Below are 20,261 nucleotides of genomic sequence, written 5' to 3' on the forward strand. Positions count from 1 at the left end.
TATGTATACACTCATTTCTCTATCAAGTAATGGAAAACTCGCAATGTCCATATACGCACTCTGTATTGGATAATCCTATATTGAATAACCCTATATCTCTTGTTGGAAAATACCCTAAGTGAACAACATTTTCCTTGATGCCAAGCACACCCTAATAGTAGATGAAAGACAACATAGATCAACTTCTAAAGCAAAATAATGCACCATATAACAATCTAACAGCTGTTCTAATATTGTTATAAACAACATATCTAGTGTAATATAATGTTGTATAAAGAACATATAGAGAATGATTGTTATAGAGAAGTTTGACTACCATCCAAATAACAAACAAGAAACCACCTCCAAAGCATGAATGCTTCTACCATTTTCCAACATCCATCAAAACTGAAGTTGAAACAAAAAAATGATAGCAAATCATAAAAAAGTAAGAAGAAACTGTAATTTTCATCTCTCGTATTTGTTCGTTGCCCTATTTTTTCTGAAGGGGGGCAACTCAGATCACGATTTATGAAGAAAAACAATTTATTCTACAGTGATACCATAATTCATGGCAGCAATTTGTACACCAGGAAGAATTCAAAATTTTCCAGATTATAAAGAGGGATACTACTAACGTGCATCAAGAGTCTCGAGTCTAAACTACTCTCAACAGAACTCAAAAGTGAAGATCAAGGAGCCCGCGCCCACGCCCACTGCTCAATCATAATCTGCACCATCATCATCTTCATCAAGCTCCACTTCAGCAGCATCAGATCCTCCAAGGAGAGAGAGGAAAACTAAAACTGCAACTAGCTGAGTGACCAGAAAATATTTAGCCCTTCTACGGAACTTTTTCTCTTCCTCAGTTTTTTCCCTCTTAGGCTTGCTTTTGGGTTTCGAACCTAAATGAATAAACAGAACACAATCATATAGAAGCAAAAACACAAAATCATAACAGGACAATAACTACAACAAAATAATATAATAGTCGAAGTAAAAGAAACAACAGAAAGTAGAAATCAAATGACAAGAAACTACAGGAGTAATACTACACCTACTAATATGGATGAATAACATGACAGCTATCTTTTGCCCTAATTCATGTGATCATGTCATTCATGCCCTCCTATCTAAGGTCATTTCCTTGATAAGCTAAAATTGTATGATGTCCTGTCTAATCATCTCCCCCAAATACTTTTTCGGTCTACCTCTACCTCTCCTGAAACCATCCATAGCCAACCTCTCACACTCCGCATTGGGGCATCCATGTCTCTCCTCATCACATGCCCAAACCATCTCAGCTTGCTTCCCGCATCTTGTCCTCCACCGGAACTACTCAACCTTATCATGGATATTCTCATTTTTAATCTTATCTCTTCTAGTATGCCTACACATCTATTGCAACATCCTCATTTCCGCAACTTTCAACTTCTAAACGTGAGAGTTCTTGACTGGCCAACACTTCACCCCATCAACACAATTGGTCCAACTACCACCATGTAGAACCTACCTTTAAGCTTTGGTGGCACCTTCTTATCACATGCGAGCCTTCATTTCATCCATCCTCCACCAATACGACGAGTGACTTCCTCTTCAATCTCTCTATTTTCTTGGATAATAGACTCAAGATACTTAAAACTTCCTCTCTTTTGGATGACTTGTGTATCATGCCTCACTTTCCACAGCAGCTCCGCTATTTCACTAAACTTGCACTCCAAGTACTCTATCTTGGCCCAGTGTTATCAAAGGCGCGCTTTAAGTGCGCTTAAGCCCTGAAGCGAGGCTCAAAACGTGTTAAGTGCTTTGCCTCGTTTTATGTGCGCTTCAGTGTTGTCATCAAGGTTCTAAGGCAAACATGTCCTTACCAATGAGCCTCTTATGAAGAAGTGACACCAAATAATTGATATTTCATTAAGCATAATTATTTTTTAATTTCTTTGGTCATATATTTGTCATTCATATTTATAATTATTAGTCTTGGTACAAAACAAATATATTTGTATTCTTTTCTCTATTTGCGCCTTTTTTCATTAAAGCCCACACTTTATTTGTGCTTTGCGCTTAAAGCCCCCACGGACCTTAGAGCTTTTTTGCGCTTTTCGCCTTTGATAACACTGTCTTGGCCCTGCTCAACCTGAATCATTTACACTCAAGGTCCATCTCAAAGCCTCCAGCTTAGCATTAACGCTGCCACAAATAACTTATGTCATGGCACCTCACCTTGAATTTGTCTTGTTCATGTATCCATGACCAAGGCAAATAAAAAAGGGTTATAAGGTTGATCCTTAGTGCAACTCCATCAAAACTGGGAAGTGCTCCAAATCTCCTCCCACAGTAACATTAATTGATATGTCAATACAAAAAACTACCTAACGCATGAAGTTTAACTGCAGGTGACGTAGCAAAAACAAATGCATGGAAGGCATGTTTCAATATAAAGAAGAAAAGTAAAGACACGTAGTAATTTAATTTTGTTCCTCTTTCTTCTCCTTCTTCTAAGCCTCCTCTCTGTCATCCAAATCCAAACCCTCCCTCAACAACGTTAAGTCTCAACCAACAGTCTCAACTCCCTTATCTTGAGATTAACGGCTCAGATCTGCAACTAAATTGCAACAACTTTTCTTCTTCCTCTGTAACAAACTTGCATAGGTGAGCCACTTCACCGGTCCTTATGCTCTCAACATCCCCCAGCAATAACCCACGCACTAACTCATCTCTTAATGCCGAGAATAACCCTAAGTTTCTCTTCCAAAAATCAAAACTCCAATATTTTGTTACCCACTACATTTTTCTTCTCTATTTTTTCTTGTTTTGTGGAGGGTGGTATTGTCAGGAGAAAATTTGGAAGCTGAGTCAATGAGGGGGTTGAGAAGAAACAACAATTTTCAGTTTATGGGTCTAAAGTCATTTTATTCGCTAAATCTCAGATGGGAAATGCACAATCCGCCATGCCAGCATTTAGAACTTAATAGAAAAATCCGACAGGTTGAAGTGTTCAATACGTCACAAATAAAGATTAGTTATCTAAATGAAATATCAAAAGCAAAGTTCAGGTGTCTATGGGTACTCCCAGACTAAACTATACTACTAGTGGTACACTTTCGAGCTACCATTGGCTAATTCCATAAAATGTGACTGGCTTACCTCCCAAGTTCCACTTTTTTTTTTCTATATTTACATTACTTGTGCAGAAATTGTAGTACTAAGCAAAGATTTTATACCAAAAACTAAGTGTTGCATAAGTAAAACCAAGTATTGGGATTATTAAATGTGCTTGACTCTCGAACAAACAGCCCTAAATTGAAAAGATCAGGGTTTTAGCAGGCATAGTAAGGTTCGACCAACAATAAAATGTGGATCATAGGCCTTCAAAATTTGAATTTTAAAATTTTAACAGAAACATAGAAAAGGAAAATATACATTTATGATGCAACTAACAGACTATCACCCAATAATTCCAAAAAGTGGAAGAGAAAACAACCAAAATCTATATAAAGCAGAATAATATGGTACTATCAGGAAGTTACTCACTCCATTGTGAAGGACGCCTTGGCATGGATGAAGAAGGATCACTCTGGGATTGTGAACCAGAAGATGATGATCCGCTAGAATCTACCAGTTCACTTTTGTACTTCTCAGTGTATCTTACAAGATTATCATGTTCCAAGAGCTTGCTTCGGAGCACTGAAGTTTCCTATCAGCAGACAAACAATTTAAAGGTAATTAGCGAAAGTGCCAGAGTAAAAACCACATCTATTTTGCACTGCTCTGATAAAATAAGAGGGTTGTGTAAGATAAAAACAATCAACTGTCTACTGTGCTTTCCAACCAGTCTCAGATTAAAGAAGCCAACACATTCCAATTTTATTTTTTGACAAACGAGAAATCCTCCTGGGACCCGCCCTTTGGACCAATCACAGCCTTCTAAACTCAGTGGATAATGGGCCCGCCCCTCTACCCTTCTCCACTTAAATACCGGGCTTCGCTTTGCATGGTGTAGGGCTTGAACCTGCCACCTAAGCCACAAATCCTCCAACTTTTACCACTCGAGCTAGGCCTTGGGAGCTAACACATTCCAAATATTTTTAAACATCGTTAACTATTTCAATTTTTTGCATAGGCATCTAATTGTACATATTTCATGTTTGTTTCAAACAAAGCAGCTCTCATTCAAACGAGCTTTGAAACAGCCAAACAGCATCATTTTCTTAATCAAGCAGTTTTAGTGGTCAGGATATATTATTCCCAATGATTCCAAAATGAACGTAATTCCAGTGTCAGTACCAGTGCTCCTTACATCATCTCAATAATTTGTTCCCTTCTTCCACGATCATGTAGACACAGGCACAAGATTGTTTAACTTGTTTCACATGAGAGGAAACCAATTGTTATCTCTACCTAGTAACTATAAGTTGTAACTATTATTATTAAACAGTTACTTCCAAATTTACCATATAATTACAGCACAAGTCTGAACAAAAGCTAAGCACGTAAAATTGGTTAAATAAAGCCACAGCGTACTCACAGGCAATGCATACAGTGTAAAAAGTGCATGTCCAAGGAAAACTGCATCCAAACTTGTCGGTCTGTTAGATAACTTTAGAGATTAGTAAATAATGATGCAAAGAAAATGATACATTTGCTTAGTCATGTTGTTGGATGAGGTAACCTGTTGTCGAAGAAATAGGCCTGCTCCCCTAATCTAGTTGATAAAGCACAAAAGGCATCATTGGCATTCCTGTAAATCTGTCCAGCAAAAGTTTTTGATTAATCGCCATAATGAACAATATGTGAAATTAAAGCTGCAAGAAAGATCACAAATGAAGCAAAAAGGCAATCTCATTCAACTGTCTGGACTTTTCCCACAGCAACCCAGAGACTGCATAGTTTCTACAACACTTCGACCTCAAACTAGTTTGAGTGGGCATTATGATTTCTAATACTCCCTCCGTTTCAATTTTATTGTCCTATTTTGACTTGGCACAGAGCTTAAGAAAGTAAAGAAGACTTTTGAATCTAATGGTTTTAAATTAAAGATATGTAGAATGTACCAAAATGTCATTTAATCTTGTGCTCTTAAACATGTGTGGAAAGTTGAAACTAAAGAGTTGCCAAAAAAGGAAATTTCGTTTTTAAACGGACTAAAAAGGAAAGTAGGACAAACAAATTGAAACTGAAGGAGTACCCATTATGCTCCATAGTCCATTCAGGCATATTTCATTCAAATATCCAATATTTATTTTTTTTGCGACTAATTTAGGAATTCTACGAGACAAATAGTTTCCTACTGCAGAAAAATCCATTAATTTGATTACTCTCTTCGAGGATAAAATTGTAGCTAACAGTTAATTTATAGCTGAGGTGTAAGGTTGAATGAGCACTAGACCCTTTCCTTCCCTTCTCATGCACCTTAGAAAATGCTTACAAATACAAATATAGACAAAATCCATTCTGGGAGATTTGCTCTCATAGTGTGAGTGCAGAAAAGTAGAGGAGAAAAAAACAGATACCAATAGAGATATTTACCTCTTCCTCTCTTCTTTCAGCATTTTCTTTCGTAATACCAAGAATTTGTTTCACAACATGAACTTGCTTTAAGTACAAGATTTTTCCAAGTGGCCACGGGAGATCTGAATAGTAAATCTTGTGTGCAGAAGTTCCGTCAGAACCCACCCAAAGTTCATAGATAATGGCATCTGCAAGCCATGAATCAACCATAGCCTTTGCTGATATCCATTCAGGTATACCACGGACTTGAGAGTCCAAATCAACGAAACCATCTTCGCTTAAACTTCGGATAACTCCACCCTTCTCATTGTTGTAGGCTACGTATGTACCAGATTCGACATAAGGTATTTGATCTGGCGAAAACACAATAAATATTGGCAATCAACCTATAGGATGACTCAATGTGCTGAAAGAAAGAATATGGCGTATTAATTGACTCAAAATATTGTGAAACCTGATTAACAGAGAAATGAATAAACCAAATGGAGAAAACCGTGAAGGCACTACACAAAATTTTCTCATTTTTAACTATTAGCCTGATGAGTGAAAATTTAAGAATTCCTACTTAAAAAGACAGTACTACATATAACTGAAATATTTTGGCGATAGAGCTTACTGGCCAAATTTATCAATAAGCTTTACCATTCAATTGCTACAAATTTATTTTGAAACCCTAAGTCTATGCTCTTTTATCCTTGAAACAATCATCAAACACATCATTGTATCATCTATAGTGGACTCAGCCTACTTATAGGAAAAATTCAAGGACTCAGTCCTACCCATTCTCTGCTTCCCCGTTTCAAGTATTGGTAAATATATCTTAACTTCATCACAAGTACAAATGGGTTTCTCTAGCTCGAGATTCTCTTCACATGGTATGTATAGATTCTTCTAATATCAAGTAGGTTTTGGATCATTAAACATGTGAAATCTCCCCATTCTGAGCTAGAAATCAACTCAAACAAAGAGTTGAGCAGCTAGACCACAGTATATGTACCATGTAACGGAAAAGGCGTAAGGCAACAAGGTCCTGCCTCACTGAGGTGAGAGGCGAGGCACTCGCCTTTTTGAAGTGAGGCGTCAATTAATACCAACAATTAAAATATTTAATTGCATCTATAAATAACCAAAATCTCCATAGCAATAACATATTAACAAATATTTCAATTCAAAATAGTATACTAAACTGAATTGAACAGAAAATAAAAATATATGGACTAGAAAATGAAAAGAGAAAAACTGGGCAGATCCACAGAAAATAGAAAATAGAAAATAGAGGCCAAAAAACAGAGGAAGAAAAAGCTGTGCACAATGCAGCTGTGGTTACTGGTTGATGTCGGAAACAGAGGGAGAGGAAAAACAAGAAAAAAGGAGAAGAAAAGGCTGCCGAAACAGAGGAGAAAGAAGAAAGGAGAACAAAGAAGAAGTAACTTTTTGGCTTTTACAGCTGAAGAGAACAAAGGGAAAAAGAGAACTCAGTAGACTCTTTGAAGTTTGAGGTATTTTAATTTTTTTCAAAAAATAAGTTTGAGGTAATTAACCCGAAAATCACGTTTTAAATTCTAAATTGCTGCATCAGTTTTTTTTTAAACAAAAGGCAACGCCTCAGTCCCCCTGCCTCGCGCCTTATCGTTTCTTTTCGATGTATGTTCCCCTCACCAGGCGACAAGGGCTCGCCTTGCCTCTCGCCTAAGGCGCTAAGACGAGCGCCTTCAACAATGCTGAACATACCCAAGGAAGATCTGGACATTTGCAGCTGTCACTAAGACCAACGCCAACCTTACTGCCATATTTATCCATGTAACTAAGACCAATGCTTAACCCATCCAATCGGAAGATAGAAGGAATACAAACCTCTTTTCCTCCAATAGAAAAGTCAGACTTTGGCACTTTTTTATCAATCAGCTAATTCAACTACAATTCAATCTCAGTTGGGTACAATCATCTAAGCACATTCTACTTATATAGGGTACATTTCATTCTAATACTAAATAATTAGACTTTTAAGTATATTAGGAGTTCTCTTTATCAAAAAAGTACAATAGGAGTTCTTTAACCAAAGATTCTCCAAAGCTCGCATTTATCCATATATGGACATACAAGTATCTAACAAAACTAAACAAACCTTTACAACCACCAAGTCTGACATTATGTAAGAACAACAAGAAGACTTAGTCCCAACTTCCTAAAATGATCCTTCATGTTCATTGTGTTTGTTCAGAACTAATGCAGATTAATATAGAGAAATTGTGAGTCCTTTAAGAAAGTACATCTCTGTTGCATCCTTACAACTGAACCAAAATCTTGGGGGTATAACTAGAGGCGGCTCTAGGATTTTTAAAACATGGGCACAATACTAAAGAAAGGGGGAAAATGCATTAAGTGGAAATATCCTTGTTCCTCTAGGTAGACAACTCAGCTTCCGATCAAGTGCATCATTAAGCCTTTTTGTAGAATGGGTGTCAGCATATAATATTAGATCAATTTTAAAATATGTAAAAAAAACCTCATTTTGTGGGAAGACCATGGATTCACGTGCACTTAAACTGCATGGAAAATTTGCTCTTGCCTGTAACAATCCAATACATTATAAGAATATTATAACTTCGCATATGATCATTAAGTATCTAACTCGACCGGGAGGCAAGTAGGTCATGGTGTAGAGGAGTTTTATGGTTTGATTAGACAGGTGATACTAGAAGATAAAAGAGGAAGCAGAAAGAAACGAACAATTTAATGATGTTTCTGATAGAGATTTCATCGATCTTGAGCAGGAATGATATTATGATCAGATTCTGATATTTTAAAGCTTGGAAGGACTTATGAAAATGTGAAAGTTAAACAGGTGATCTTTGATTGTACCTATAATAAGTCTCGTGTTTTTTTAATGGCACGTGTATATGGCATTTATTTATCAAAAATACTAGTCAATTTAGGATTGTTTTGTCTTTCTTATATGCATTATGTTTATTTTCAAAAACAAATCACACACTCCAACCGAGTATCCGTGTAACTTCTTTGCGCTTTATACTTTGGAAACACAGTTAACCTGTGTTAGAGCACACCAAGTTCAAAAGAAAAGGATTACTCCATAAAAATCTACATTCTAAAGACTCCTAATTGTTGTAAGATAACTCGAGCTCATAGATTTGGAGAGTCTGCTTCTGCACTGAAATGAAGACCTTCAAGAAGAAATACAAGACTAGAAAATTTTCTTTATCCATCAAGAAAATTAACTACCATAGTTTTAACAAAAAAAAAGAAGAAAAAATGAGTCAGGCAAACTCAAGACTCCCACTTCAACCAAAACATTTTTTTTGGATAATGGTGGTGTCCACGCCAACTAGCACACACCTCAACTAATTTCACGGGGTACCTTCTACCTCCTACCAGTACAAGTACCAGAAAACTCTATCAACCAACGTTTAGACAGATGAGAAGAAATTACCTAGTGTTTTTGCTTCTGCTTGGATGAGGTTTCCAACCCAACTCATTGACCTCTAGGCTACACTCTTAGATGCTAAAACTTTGACTCGTCTAAAACACCAAAAGTAATCAATAGTTGAACACTGCTAGAACAAAGGGATATGAATTATCAGTTAATGCATCCTAATGATAAGTATCTGTCATCTGGTGGACACATATCATAAGAACTGACATTAGAGTTTTCACAATTTGCATTGTTTCCCTATTTTTCACAGAAAATATTCCGCCACTTCATTAGATAAACAACTGTGTAAAAGAACCACATTTACTCTCTCTAACCTACTTTGTTCGTTAATTTCACATAACTAGGATAAATATGTCCAACATTTGGAGCTAAATCGAACATAAACTATCTCATCATTCAAAAATCCAAGTTGAACAATCAGAAACTTACAGAAAACACTAAAAATCAACATCTTAGATGATAACAAAATATGATCATCTGGAACAAGAAAATGAGGGTAAAGTTATACACTTTTGCATCCCTTCAGCGCAAAGAAGCATAATTTTGATATCAAAAACCTTTAAGCATTAAGTAACTATTACCAAAAACTCAGAAAATAGTTATAACAAAAATCATTTTAAAAATAAAATTTCAATAATTAGCAAGCAAAAAGAAGTACCAGAATCAGGGTTAATGAGATTGAAATCCAAATCAAATGGAGTTCCGGAGAATTTGAGGTAAACGTAAGCAGGTAAACAGTTAGGGCAAGAAGTGGGTAGTCCGAAACAGGATTTTCGGGTCACAAGTGTCAATTTCTCTCTCTCCTTTGCTTCTTCCATTAGAGATGGAACAATTTATGAGAAAATCTCTGTATCAACAATGAAATGAAATTGGAATTTTTTTTGGTGAAAATAAAACCCTAGAGATTTTGGGGAGGCGTTTTGTGAATTAGGGAATAAGTAAGGACTGAAAATAGTAATTTCCAGGAATAGAAAGCCTCTAGCTTATAATTTACGTAAATATATATTTTTTCTAAAAAATACTTTTCACTACTCTGAAAATACTGTTTCAAAAAATATTCTGAAAACAAATTATTTTTGAAAAAGTATTGAATGTTTGGTGTTTTATGGAATCGATAGGTAAAACATAATCAATTTTTAAACCAGTTAAAAATAAAAAAGTTATGATAAAGAAAGATAATTAGCATTTGGCTAAATATATAAATAATCTCTTTTAACTTGTCTTAGTATTCTATTTAGCCACCTAAGTAAACTTATTAGGGAATCTCCAACCCTGCCCTCTATTTTACTCTCCAAATATAGAGTTTTCTATTTTTTTCAGACAATCAACTCCAACCACATTCTCTATTTTACTCTCTAAAAAAGAATTTTCTTCTCTCCTCAATATTATATTATTATTTCTATTTCATTTGCATTTCCTTATTTCATAATATAAATCATTTCTCCTTTTTTTTCAAATAATCACTTTATATAATTTTTACGTAATATAAAATTTATTTTTTCAAATTAATTATTTAATATTAAATTTTATTTTATTCTAAATTTCTAAATAACATAAATTGCAAGTTATTTATAATATACAAAATAATGGATAATTCAAATAAAATGAAATCATCAATGAAATACAATTACATAAAAATTACATAAATCAACAAGCACAATCGCAATCACAACCACAACAATTCTCTGGATCATACACTAATTTTTTTTCAAATATTGTTAAATCTGGAAACGACCTACCGAATTACTGAATTATTGTTGTGATAAAATTATTATGTATTGTTATCTATATTTAAATTATTATGTTATGTATTATATTTTTTAAATTAAAATTTCCATCTTATCATTTTACTTTTGTGCATTCTTCATAGTGAAAATTAATAATAATATCAAATTATATTAAAGTGATGAAAATTTTAAAAATGAAATATTATTAATTCGGGATGAAAGTAGTGTATATCAAATAATATATTTTTTAAAATGTCATATTACATTTAAAAGAATTACGAATGTTAGATATTTAATTAATGACCTTATATTAAAAATAATATGTTAATTACAAAATAATAGAAATATAATAAAATAATGAAAAAGTGAAATAGAGAGTGTAAATAGTAGTTCTCCAAATTTGGAAAACTATTATTCACCTCTCTATAAATGAAGAATAGATAGTTAATTAAAGAGTGGTTGGAGAGTCCATTCTCTATTAATTAAAGAGTGGTTGGAGAGTCCATTCTCTATTTTACTCTCCAAATATAGAGAATGGAGAGTAAAATTGAGGTGGGTTGGAGATGATCTTACTCCTGTCCACTTTTGTTCGTCATAATTTCCTTTTTAGAGTCAATCTATTAGAACTTTAACTAACATTTTACAATGTATTTTTTTATTATATTGATATGCAAAAAATTGTAATTTATAATATTTTTCGTATAGGTTTGAATATCTATATTTTTTGTTTAAAATATCAAATTAATGTAATCTAATTTAACTTTAAATTTAGTAAAATTAACTTTTGAATATTGTAGCATAACATGGACAAAAGGAGTATCAATTTGATGTCATCTCAGTAAAATGCGACGGTGATTAACTGGGCGTTCTTAAAGAATGAAGCGTAGTGTGACAAATCCACAAGGACAATCATCAGTTTAAAATTGTCGATACTTTTAAAGAGATTCAGCCATTCTTTATGAAAGTAACTCAAAACAAGAGCAAAAATGAGTTCAGAGAACCATGAAACACAATGTCACGAGACAACTAAACAGCAACTGATAATCCAATGTTTTATCAAAACTTTAGAACCAACAAAATGAAGCTAACAAAAGATGAAAGCAACAGAAAATTGTACTACTATATAGTAATGCCAATCTAATCAAAGAGTGAGAATCCCAAATCATCGTCACTCTCTTCTTTCTCTTCCTTCTTCTCCTCAGCTGGAGCTGCTTCTGCAGCTGCTGCACCACCGGAAGGAGCTGCTGCTGCTCCACTACCAATGGAACCACCGCCGCCACCACCACCAATGATCACCTATACAATGTGCAAACAATGAGGATAAGAATCATGTTCACACAGTACACAAACTTATCAAACAAGAGCAATCCCTCTATATTCAGAGAACCAACAATAATAAAAATTTACAAAATTCACAGGCAATCGAAGGCTGTTAACACTCCCTTTTGGAATGTTCAAATTAACTTGTACCTTTAGGACAAGACTAAGTGTGCTTAATTTACTACGATGAACGTGTTATGAGGTATCCAGCGTATGTTATCAGGCCAGAAGAAACCCTCTATAGATTCCACCATAGCGAGTCCGTGTTATTTCATTCCAAAATAAGGACTACAGTAAAATTAAAAAACAACATTCAAATATGAAACTGGGAAAATCAAACAAAGTTTTGTAAATCAATGCAGTTGGGGGATCTCAGACATCCAAGGAAGGATAAAAGCAGCATTATCTCTCAAGCCTGGCGAAGGCGAAAGATCTTAGGCGGCCACTGCGAATGTTTAGAGAAACAAGCCTTCAATTGTATCATCACAGAATCCCCCAATATAAACACTCAACCAGCAACACATAAAGCACTAATTCTATCAACCAAAATTCGCAAACAATGTAACTAATCAAGTGATCAAATTCCAGTGTAGTCCCTTTTCTGTTCAAAATACTAAAACAACCATCCAAATAGCCAATGCGCTTCCTTTTCTTCTTATTCAAAATCACTAGTACCATAAAATTGCACATGAATCACAAAGAAGGAATCCATACACTATTTGATTCTCAGGTTAAATCAGACAGATAAATGAACATATTCCATTGATAATTCAATCATCAGTCGCTAAACACACACGCATCTCAAATACTCAGATCCAAGAGATTCATAACGAAAAATAAAACAGACCCATTAAATTTTATACCTGGAAAACAGCGGAGGAAGGTGTAACAAAGGAGAAAGATGACTGAACACCACCAGAAGAGTCAGAAGCAAGAGCAGCTTGAACAAGCTTGCGTTGAAGATCATAGGTACAAGAAGCAGATGCTTCTAGATCACCCTTGAGTTGCTTAGCACTCCATTCATCTCCTGAACCTTTGCAAACGAAGGTGAAAACTCCCATTTCTGCTGCGGCTCTTCTCTTTCTCTCGATCTTTTTCACTATAGGATGATAACAGAGGCGTTTGGAGTTGAGTGTAAATTGGGGGTTTTGTAGGAGGAGAAACCCTAGGGTTGTTTACTATATTTGAAAAGACCAATATGTCCTTCTGGGATGAAAATATTAACTATTCTATCCTCGTTAGTTTTCATCCGATATTTGGTCCGACACAAATTTATTTGATCAAATAAACAAATTATAATTCTAATTATATTCTTTGTTATCACCGAAAATACAATTAATATTGTGAATAGATCGAAATTTTCTATTTGGAATAGAAACTTATATCTCTTCATATATTACTCTTTAATCTTTATTTTGAAAAACTTTACAAGACCCTCCGAGGTGGGGAGTAGTACGTATAGTTTCACCACGATTCATGATTTTTTTAGGTATTTAGGAGCCATTTGATAGGAAATAAGCGATTTTCTCAGTTTTTCGTGTATGTTAGCCCATAAATTTTTTGGTGATATGACTTTCAGGTGATTTTTTTAAAAAAAAAAAACTTTACAAATCTGTAATGAGTTGGGGAGCAGTATGTATGGCCTCACCACAATTCACGCTATTTTTTGGCATTTAGGCGCCATTTAAAAGAAAATAAGTGATTTTCTCCATTTTTGTGTGTGTGTTAGCCCCATTAATATTTTGGTCATATGACTTTCGGGCAAAAAAATTTGAAAAAACTTTACGAGACCCTCCGTAATGAGTTGGGGAAGCAGTACTTATGGCCTCACCAGGATTCACGACATTTTTAGGAGGCATTTAACATGAAATAGATGATTTTCTCAGTTTTTTTTGTGTGTTAACCTATAAAAATATTTTGATGATATGACTTTCAGGCTATTTTTTTTGAATTTTTTTTACCATATACATGATTATGTGATATTAACTTGAGATGTGAGCAAACTAACCGAAACACAATGTGACATTAACTTGAGATGTGAGCGAACTAGTCCAAACATCACCATTATGAAAAAATACAAAAGAATAAAAAAGATGTGATATCATCATACTTCTATACTTCTAGTGTATTTGTTTGGACAACTCTTCTTTGCTTTTCAATTGATCAACTTTGAATTTGATCCAATTGGTAATTTCAAAGACAAAGAAGATGAAAGCAATAGAAGAAATAATAGCAATGTAGGTAGGTTTCCATGTCTCTTCTTCTTGCAATATTTTGATGCCTTTGAATATGTTGACACAAATCACAATCAACAATGCATAGCCAAGAGAAAGATGATATATACTCCAATATGTGTGAAGTTCATCATTCTTGTGGGGCTTTAATCTCAGTGCCAATGTCTGTATATACACATTAACCAATTGATTAATTAGTAGTGTACATTAAATTGTCATTGACATTATAATGAAAATAAACTAAAATCATAATTAAGTGATGGATTAATTCATGAATCATGGGATAAGAGTACATATTAATCATTCCTCGTCCGATCAATTTATGTGAAGGTATTTGAATAGAGGTAAAATTTAAGAGAAAGAAAAACCTATGAAACTTATGCATATATCAAACCGTAAAATTTATGCGACTTTAAATGGGAACTTTATGTGACTAACACTACTAAATTCAAAGGTTTTTTTTCATTGCGAATCAATGAAAAACTTGTTCTATAGAACATGATTTTCCTACTTATTTCCCATCGAATCTGCTCACTGAAAAATTGCATGGTGAAAAATAGATTCTCACTAAAAATATATAGTAGAAACCTTCCTAAGTTTTCCGTACGAAAATAAAGTAAAAATTTTTTCTTTTCGCACTAATTCAATCAAAATATCTATAAAATAGTCACAAAATATTTATCAATGAAAAATTCAATGGGAAAATAGTACTACTACAACTAAAAAGAAGGAGTGACACATAAATTGAGACAACAGAAGTAACTATGATTAACAATAAAAGCATATCATATATATTGTATAAAAAAATGAGGGCAGAAAATCAAAAGGTTGTTAGAGACGAGAAAGTAGAGAGTTTTACTTGTAGGGTGGCAAATGTGAAGATGGAAATACCATAAGCTCCATGTTTGGGAAAAGAGTAATATTTGGAATAATTTCCAAGCCAAAGGCCAATTGCCCAACCAGTTGCACCAAAAATATAGCCACATGCTTGGCATGCCTTATGAGCATGTTTCCATTGATCATGTTCATTCCAATGTATTGGTCCCTTTTTGAAATACCTAGCTATTATCACCCCAATAGGCAATATTACACCCCAACCTATAATGCTAAGTATTCCATGAGCCTGCAAATATAAAATTAATTACAAGTGTAAAATAAACTTTGTCTATTCAAGTGTAACTTATTACTTTCCAAAACATAGAATGTAGTTTCTCATAAGTGAAATTTGGGAGAGGAAAAAAAACATAATACATAAATATGTCCTTTAACTTTGCCTTGTATTTGTGGCCTCTAACTTTGGATGTGCACAAGTAGACACTTAAACTTGTATAAAATTGAACAAGTAGACGCACGTGTACGTCCTACGTACGTGGCATAATACACATAGGATGCCACGCATGACACAAGTTGGTTACGTAGATCGCCACTTAGGACTCAATGTTTACTTGTTCAACTTTATGCAAGTTTAAGTGTCTATTTATATATGCACAACCAAAGGGTTTAAAATATTGTGTTCTTATGAGTTTAGGGGTTCATTGGCAAATTGATAAGTAGGAGGGTCCAACTTACAAACGGAGCCAATTACAAGGGTCTCCCTGATCATTCCGCCTTACATAAAACCAATTCAACTCACATATCATGGTTAAGTAGCTTAATAAAGTTTATATATTATTAACTAATTAATCAGAGTTTAGTAAAAGATCTCTATACTAAAACACATAGTGTATGTATGTATTAGCTTAGTGTAAATATCTTATGTTAATAAGTTTTTACCTAGTTTGAAGGACATTACATGCATGCAATGAAAAATAATAATCAAAATTATTGATGGCTTAAAATAAATTTGCACTATCAGATCAGCTAAAAAATTACTATTAGACAATTACACAAGTTCATGAAAAATAAGGTGTAACCTCAGCTACCACATGCATGGTAAAATACAATATTAATAGGAGTGTAACATTATTTTATATTGTTACGTGTATATAAGTTAAATTCGAAAAAATATAGACATCACTTACAACTCTTGCTTGATGGCGTCTAGCAGATCTAATACTTAGAGATGTGCCAGTCTGCAAATCAATGATCTCTGTGCTATCATAATTTTTGAGTGTTTTTTCATGAAATTTGGGTTCCATTCCAATTGCAACTTTTCCAACTTGCCAAACATGATTAATTCTTGAAATATCAACTGTTTGAGGAAGATATATAGTGGCTTCTATAATGTGATATTGAATATGTCCAAGAAAACCAAATGTCAAATTGCTTACATTTAAATCAATTGGAGTTGGTAAAAGATTGCACCCTATTTTAATATATTGTGTGACATTGTATGTGTTACCAAGAAATGAACCATTTGTTTGTTTGATGCCAATAAGTGCTTGAGTCCCTACCATTCTTGGTTCTGGTCCTAAGTTCAAACCCCAAGCTAACCATCCTGTTTCACCATCTAATCTTGCTCCCACCATTACCTGGAACAGAGGTAAATTTAGAATTTAAAGTCGTAAATTAATGGTAGAACCAAAAATTTTACCTAGGGGATTGAAAAGAATGCTAGAATATCATACTTGAAATTTAATTTGAACATGCAGCCTGACCCGACTTTTGAATCATTTCTACCATTATACTACAAACTTCCTACAAATTACCAAAAGGATTTAACAAATTTAAACAATAATATAAAAATTCACCCAATTTGGTGTAATTTTCTGACAAAGGGGTGTTCGATCGATTTATAGGATATTGACAAGAAAAATTCCTATCAATAATAAAGAACAAAAGGAAAAAAAAAACATATTTGAAAAAAAAGAATTTTGAAAGGAATGGGAAAATAGAGAATTCAAGAGGTCATAAGTATCAAAATAAAAATAAAGACAACTGCTACAAAGAAGAGCTTCCAATTTTATGCATGTATTTATGTATCGAATCGAAAGCAATAAGTTTAGTTGAACTCATAAATTAACCAGCTCTAGATCCGCCTCTGACCTGGAGAGTTTGAGTCGTCGTGTTTTCAACTTTCCATCCAAATTCAACTCCATTCCTATGTTTGTATCTCTTGCATAATGTTAGATTTCTACTAAGGGTTTCAGATAAGAAATTCTCAGTGCAACGATGGGCATGAATTGTCAATGAAAATAAAGATAAAAGAAAGATTGAGTTTGAGACAAAAAATATTAAACAAGATGAAGACATCTTCACTTTCTTTTTTATTTCTTTAATTTATTGCTTTTTCTTTTTCATGTTTCAACCTCAATATATATAAGAGCTAAGTTAAAAGAGGGAAAGAAAAATAAAATTAACTTGAGCATGCATGATATTTTCCATGGAGTGAGAAAATTGGAGTTTAAAAGAAGTAATGTATATGTTCTGTTCTCTTTATTCATGTTTTTTCTCACTTTTTGTTGGATAAAGTCTGAGGTTCTTGTTTGGGAACAAAGTGTGATAGGGTAGCAATAAGGGTCGTGGTGGAGTGATAATTCTTTATTGTTAATTCAACGTCTCGAATTTGAATTTTACTATGTATGAAGTCTTCTTTATTAAGGATCATTTTATCCCCAACATTATCACAAAAATAACTTTTAGCGGTAATATATATGCACATTAATAATGAATGTTAAAGTCTTTGCCGGCATTAGTTAATTGTTCTTGGATTCAATGTCGCTATAGGCTTTAGAGACATTTACAAAAAATGTTAATTATCACTAAAAAACACATGTAACGGCAATTAAGCTATATTGACGTTAATTAATTGTTGTTGTAAATCATTTTTGGTGTAGTAATTATTTCCCACATGAATTAGAATTTAATCGCATTTCGATACGATCCCGAACCCTAAGTTGGAAATAAAAAAAAAAAGAGAGAAAAAAAGCGTGGGAAGGCAAAAGCAGTGTTTCAATTACTCTTCTAAGGTTTTACACTTTACTTGTCTTTCAATTGTTGCTTTTCTTGTTTAAAATGCTTTTACTAAAGTGAGAACCAACCAGATGTAGCAATGTGCTTCACGTATGTAAAGTGTATGGGAAGGAATTACACTCCAAGGACAAACACACTTAAAAAAAAAAAATAGATAGGCGGAAAGGCTTTACACAAGATCACAGGGTGAGAGAGCCTTTGCTTACATGCTTAACCGTACCCTCCTATCATACCTATATTGCCTTTCCTTCAGTTATATCCGGTTTCTTTCTTATCCGAAAGCAAGCAAGATAACAAGGGAGGCTTTAGGCAACTCGCTGATTTCGAGATGGGTTTCCTTGCGGGTGTGTCCACTTGTTTTCCTATTCAAGTTCTGGTTCCAATTTCAGAAAGTTCAGATGAAATAATAAAATAGGCATAATACATAAATATGCTCTTTAATTTTACTTCAGTGAATTTTTATATCCTTCAACTTTCAGTGTGTACAAGTAGATACTTAAATTTATATACATTGAACAAGTCGACACACATGTTCTACCTGACATAATACACGTAGGACACCACATAGGATACAAAATTGTTATGTAGGATGTTATGTAGGACGATTGTGTCTATTTGTTCAATTTTATATAGGTTTAAGTGTCTACTTGTGGACACTCAAAGTTGAAGGGGTATAAATGCTAGCTGAAACAAAGTTAAAGAGCATATTTATGTATAAATTCCCCCTTTAAACTTGTTTTTTAAAGGAAAAATTGTATGAAATAGCAAACTATTAATTCAAATTAAATGTTATAGTCATAGTTTATTTTATTTGTAATTCGCAGTAAACATCCCATTTTTTTGCCATATGGTTCGGTATACAATTAGTCATTTTCGGTATACAATTACCCATTCGGTATACAAATGTATAAAATGTGTTTGTGTTTGTATAAAGCGATAGAAAATTGTATATACAAATACAAATATATATATTTTCATCTTATACACTTATAATTATACACATACAAATCTTATTATACAAATTACAATGTATAAATGAATTTATACAAAATTGAACAATTTGTATAAAATTGGATGTATCTAGCGAATTATACAAATCAAAAGTTCCATAGCAAACATAAAATTTGTTATGGAGCGCAATTATGCAAACTATAGCTATAACATACAAATATGATTTTTATGTTTGTTATATGTGAAAGTTGCTCTTTTTCAAAGGTATATATCTTCTTCTTTTTTTTAAAAAAGGACAAATATGCCCCCCCGAACTATTGTAAATGGTATGCAGATACTACCCTCCGTCATACTTTTGGGACATTGGTGCTCCTGCCGTCCAAAAGCTAGGGCATATATGCTCTTCACTCTAACAGAAGACTAAATAGGGACACGTGGCGCAATCTTATCCGTCGATCCGATATTTAATAAATATTGGGTCGGTGAATAAGATTGACACATGTATATATGTCCGTTAGTATAAAGGGTATATATGCTCTAGTTTTTGGACGACAGGGACAATATGACAAAGGGTATCTGCATACCATTTACGATAGTTCGAGAGTATATTTATCCTTTTTCCCAAAAAAAGAAGAAGATAATAGGCATAAATTCTCTCTAAACTTATGCCTTCTTAACTATTTGATCAAAAGTGAATTTAATACCACTCAGTTTCATTGATATGTTCCTATCTCTTGCGGTGGATGTGGCAACAACATATTCTAGGAAGGGAATGATTATTTTCTTCCTTTTCTCAAAGTTATTCTCCCAAATGTTACAAATTTTACTGTTTCAACCTGTAAGTTACTAGTAGGGGTGTTCACGGTTTGGATAAAAACCGATCCAAACCGAAAAACCAAACCAAACTGATAAAATAAAACCGATTTTATTTGGATTTGGTTTGGTTTGGTTTGGTTTTAGATTTTTGAAAACCGATAGTATTTGGTTTGGTTATGGTTTTATTCGAAAAAAACCGAAGAAATAACCGAACCGAACCGATGAATTATATACATATATTTTATTAATATACATACTTAATATATTATTTTTATAAACAATTTTAAAGATCTTATACATATTTTCATTAAAATTTCTTTATAATTTACTTATTGAAAGCAAAAATGCCCAAGATGAAAC

The 20,261-nt window shown here is 33.5% G+C and overlaps 3 protein-coding genes across 3 annotated transcripts; all 3 read right to left on the reverse strand.

Annotated features, from left to right (window-relative positions):
* Positions 1–336: 336 nt before the first annotated feature.
* LOC102592956 (mitochondrial outer membrane import complex protein METAXIN) lies at positions 337–9,905 on the reverse strand. Its single transcript, XM_006359001.2, has 6 exons — positions 9,600–9,905; positions 5,509–5,843; positions 4,652–4,728; positions 4,508–4,568; positions 3,514–3,676; positions 337–884 (listed from the first exon to the last, which is right to left on the reverse strand). Exons 1-6 carry the CDS (start codon positions 9,757–9,759, stop codon positions 700–702), a joined length of 981 nt encoding a protein of 326 aa, XP_006359063.1. The 5' UTR covers positions 9,760–9,905; the 3' UTR covers positions 337–699.
* A 1,693-nt stretch (positions 9,906–11,598) lies between these two features.
* Positions 11,599–13,119, reverse strand: LOC102593291 (60S acidic ribosomal protein P3-like). The gene is made up of 2 exons (XM_006359002.2): positions 12,852–13,119; positions 11,599–11,964 (listed from the first exon to the last, which is right to left on the reverse strand). Exons 1-2 carry the CDS (start codon positions 13,047–13,049, stop codon positions 11,806–11,808), a joined length of 357 nt encoding a protein of 118 aa, XP_006359064.1. The 5' UTR covers positions 13,050–13,119; the 3' UTR covers positions 11,599–11,805.
* An 870-nt stretch (positions 13,120–13,989) lies between these two features.
* Positions 13,990–17,412, reverse strand: LOC102597137 (cytochrome b561 and DOMON domain-containing protein At5g47530-like). The gene is made up of 4 exons (XM_015314232.1): positions 17,208–17,412; positions 16,244–16,693; positions 15,082–15,345; positions 13,990–14,387 (listed from the first exon to the last, which is right to left on the reverse strand). The coding sequence occupies exons 2-4, from the start codon at positions 16,688–16,690 to the stop codon at positions 14,109–14,111; spliced, it is 990 nt and encodes a 329-aa protein (XP_015169718.1). The 5' UTR covers positions 16,691–16,693; positions 17,208–17,412; the 3' UTR covers positions 13,990–14,108.
* Positions 17,413–20,261: the final 2,849 nt, after the last annotated feature.

The sequence above is a fragment of the Solanum tuberosum genome, unplaced genomic scaffold, assembly GCF_000226075.1.
Source record: "Solanum tuberosum cultivar DM 1-3 516 R44 unplaced genomic scaffold, SolTub_3.0 scf00282, whole genome shotgun sequence".
Classification (NCBI taxonomy): Eukaryota; Viridiplantae; Streptophyta; class Magnoliopsida; order Solanales; family Solanaceae; genus Solanum; species Solanum tuberosum.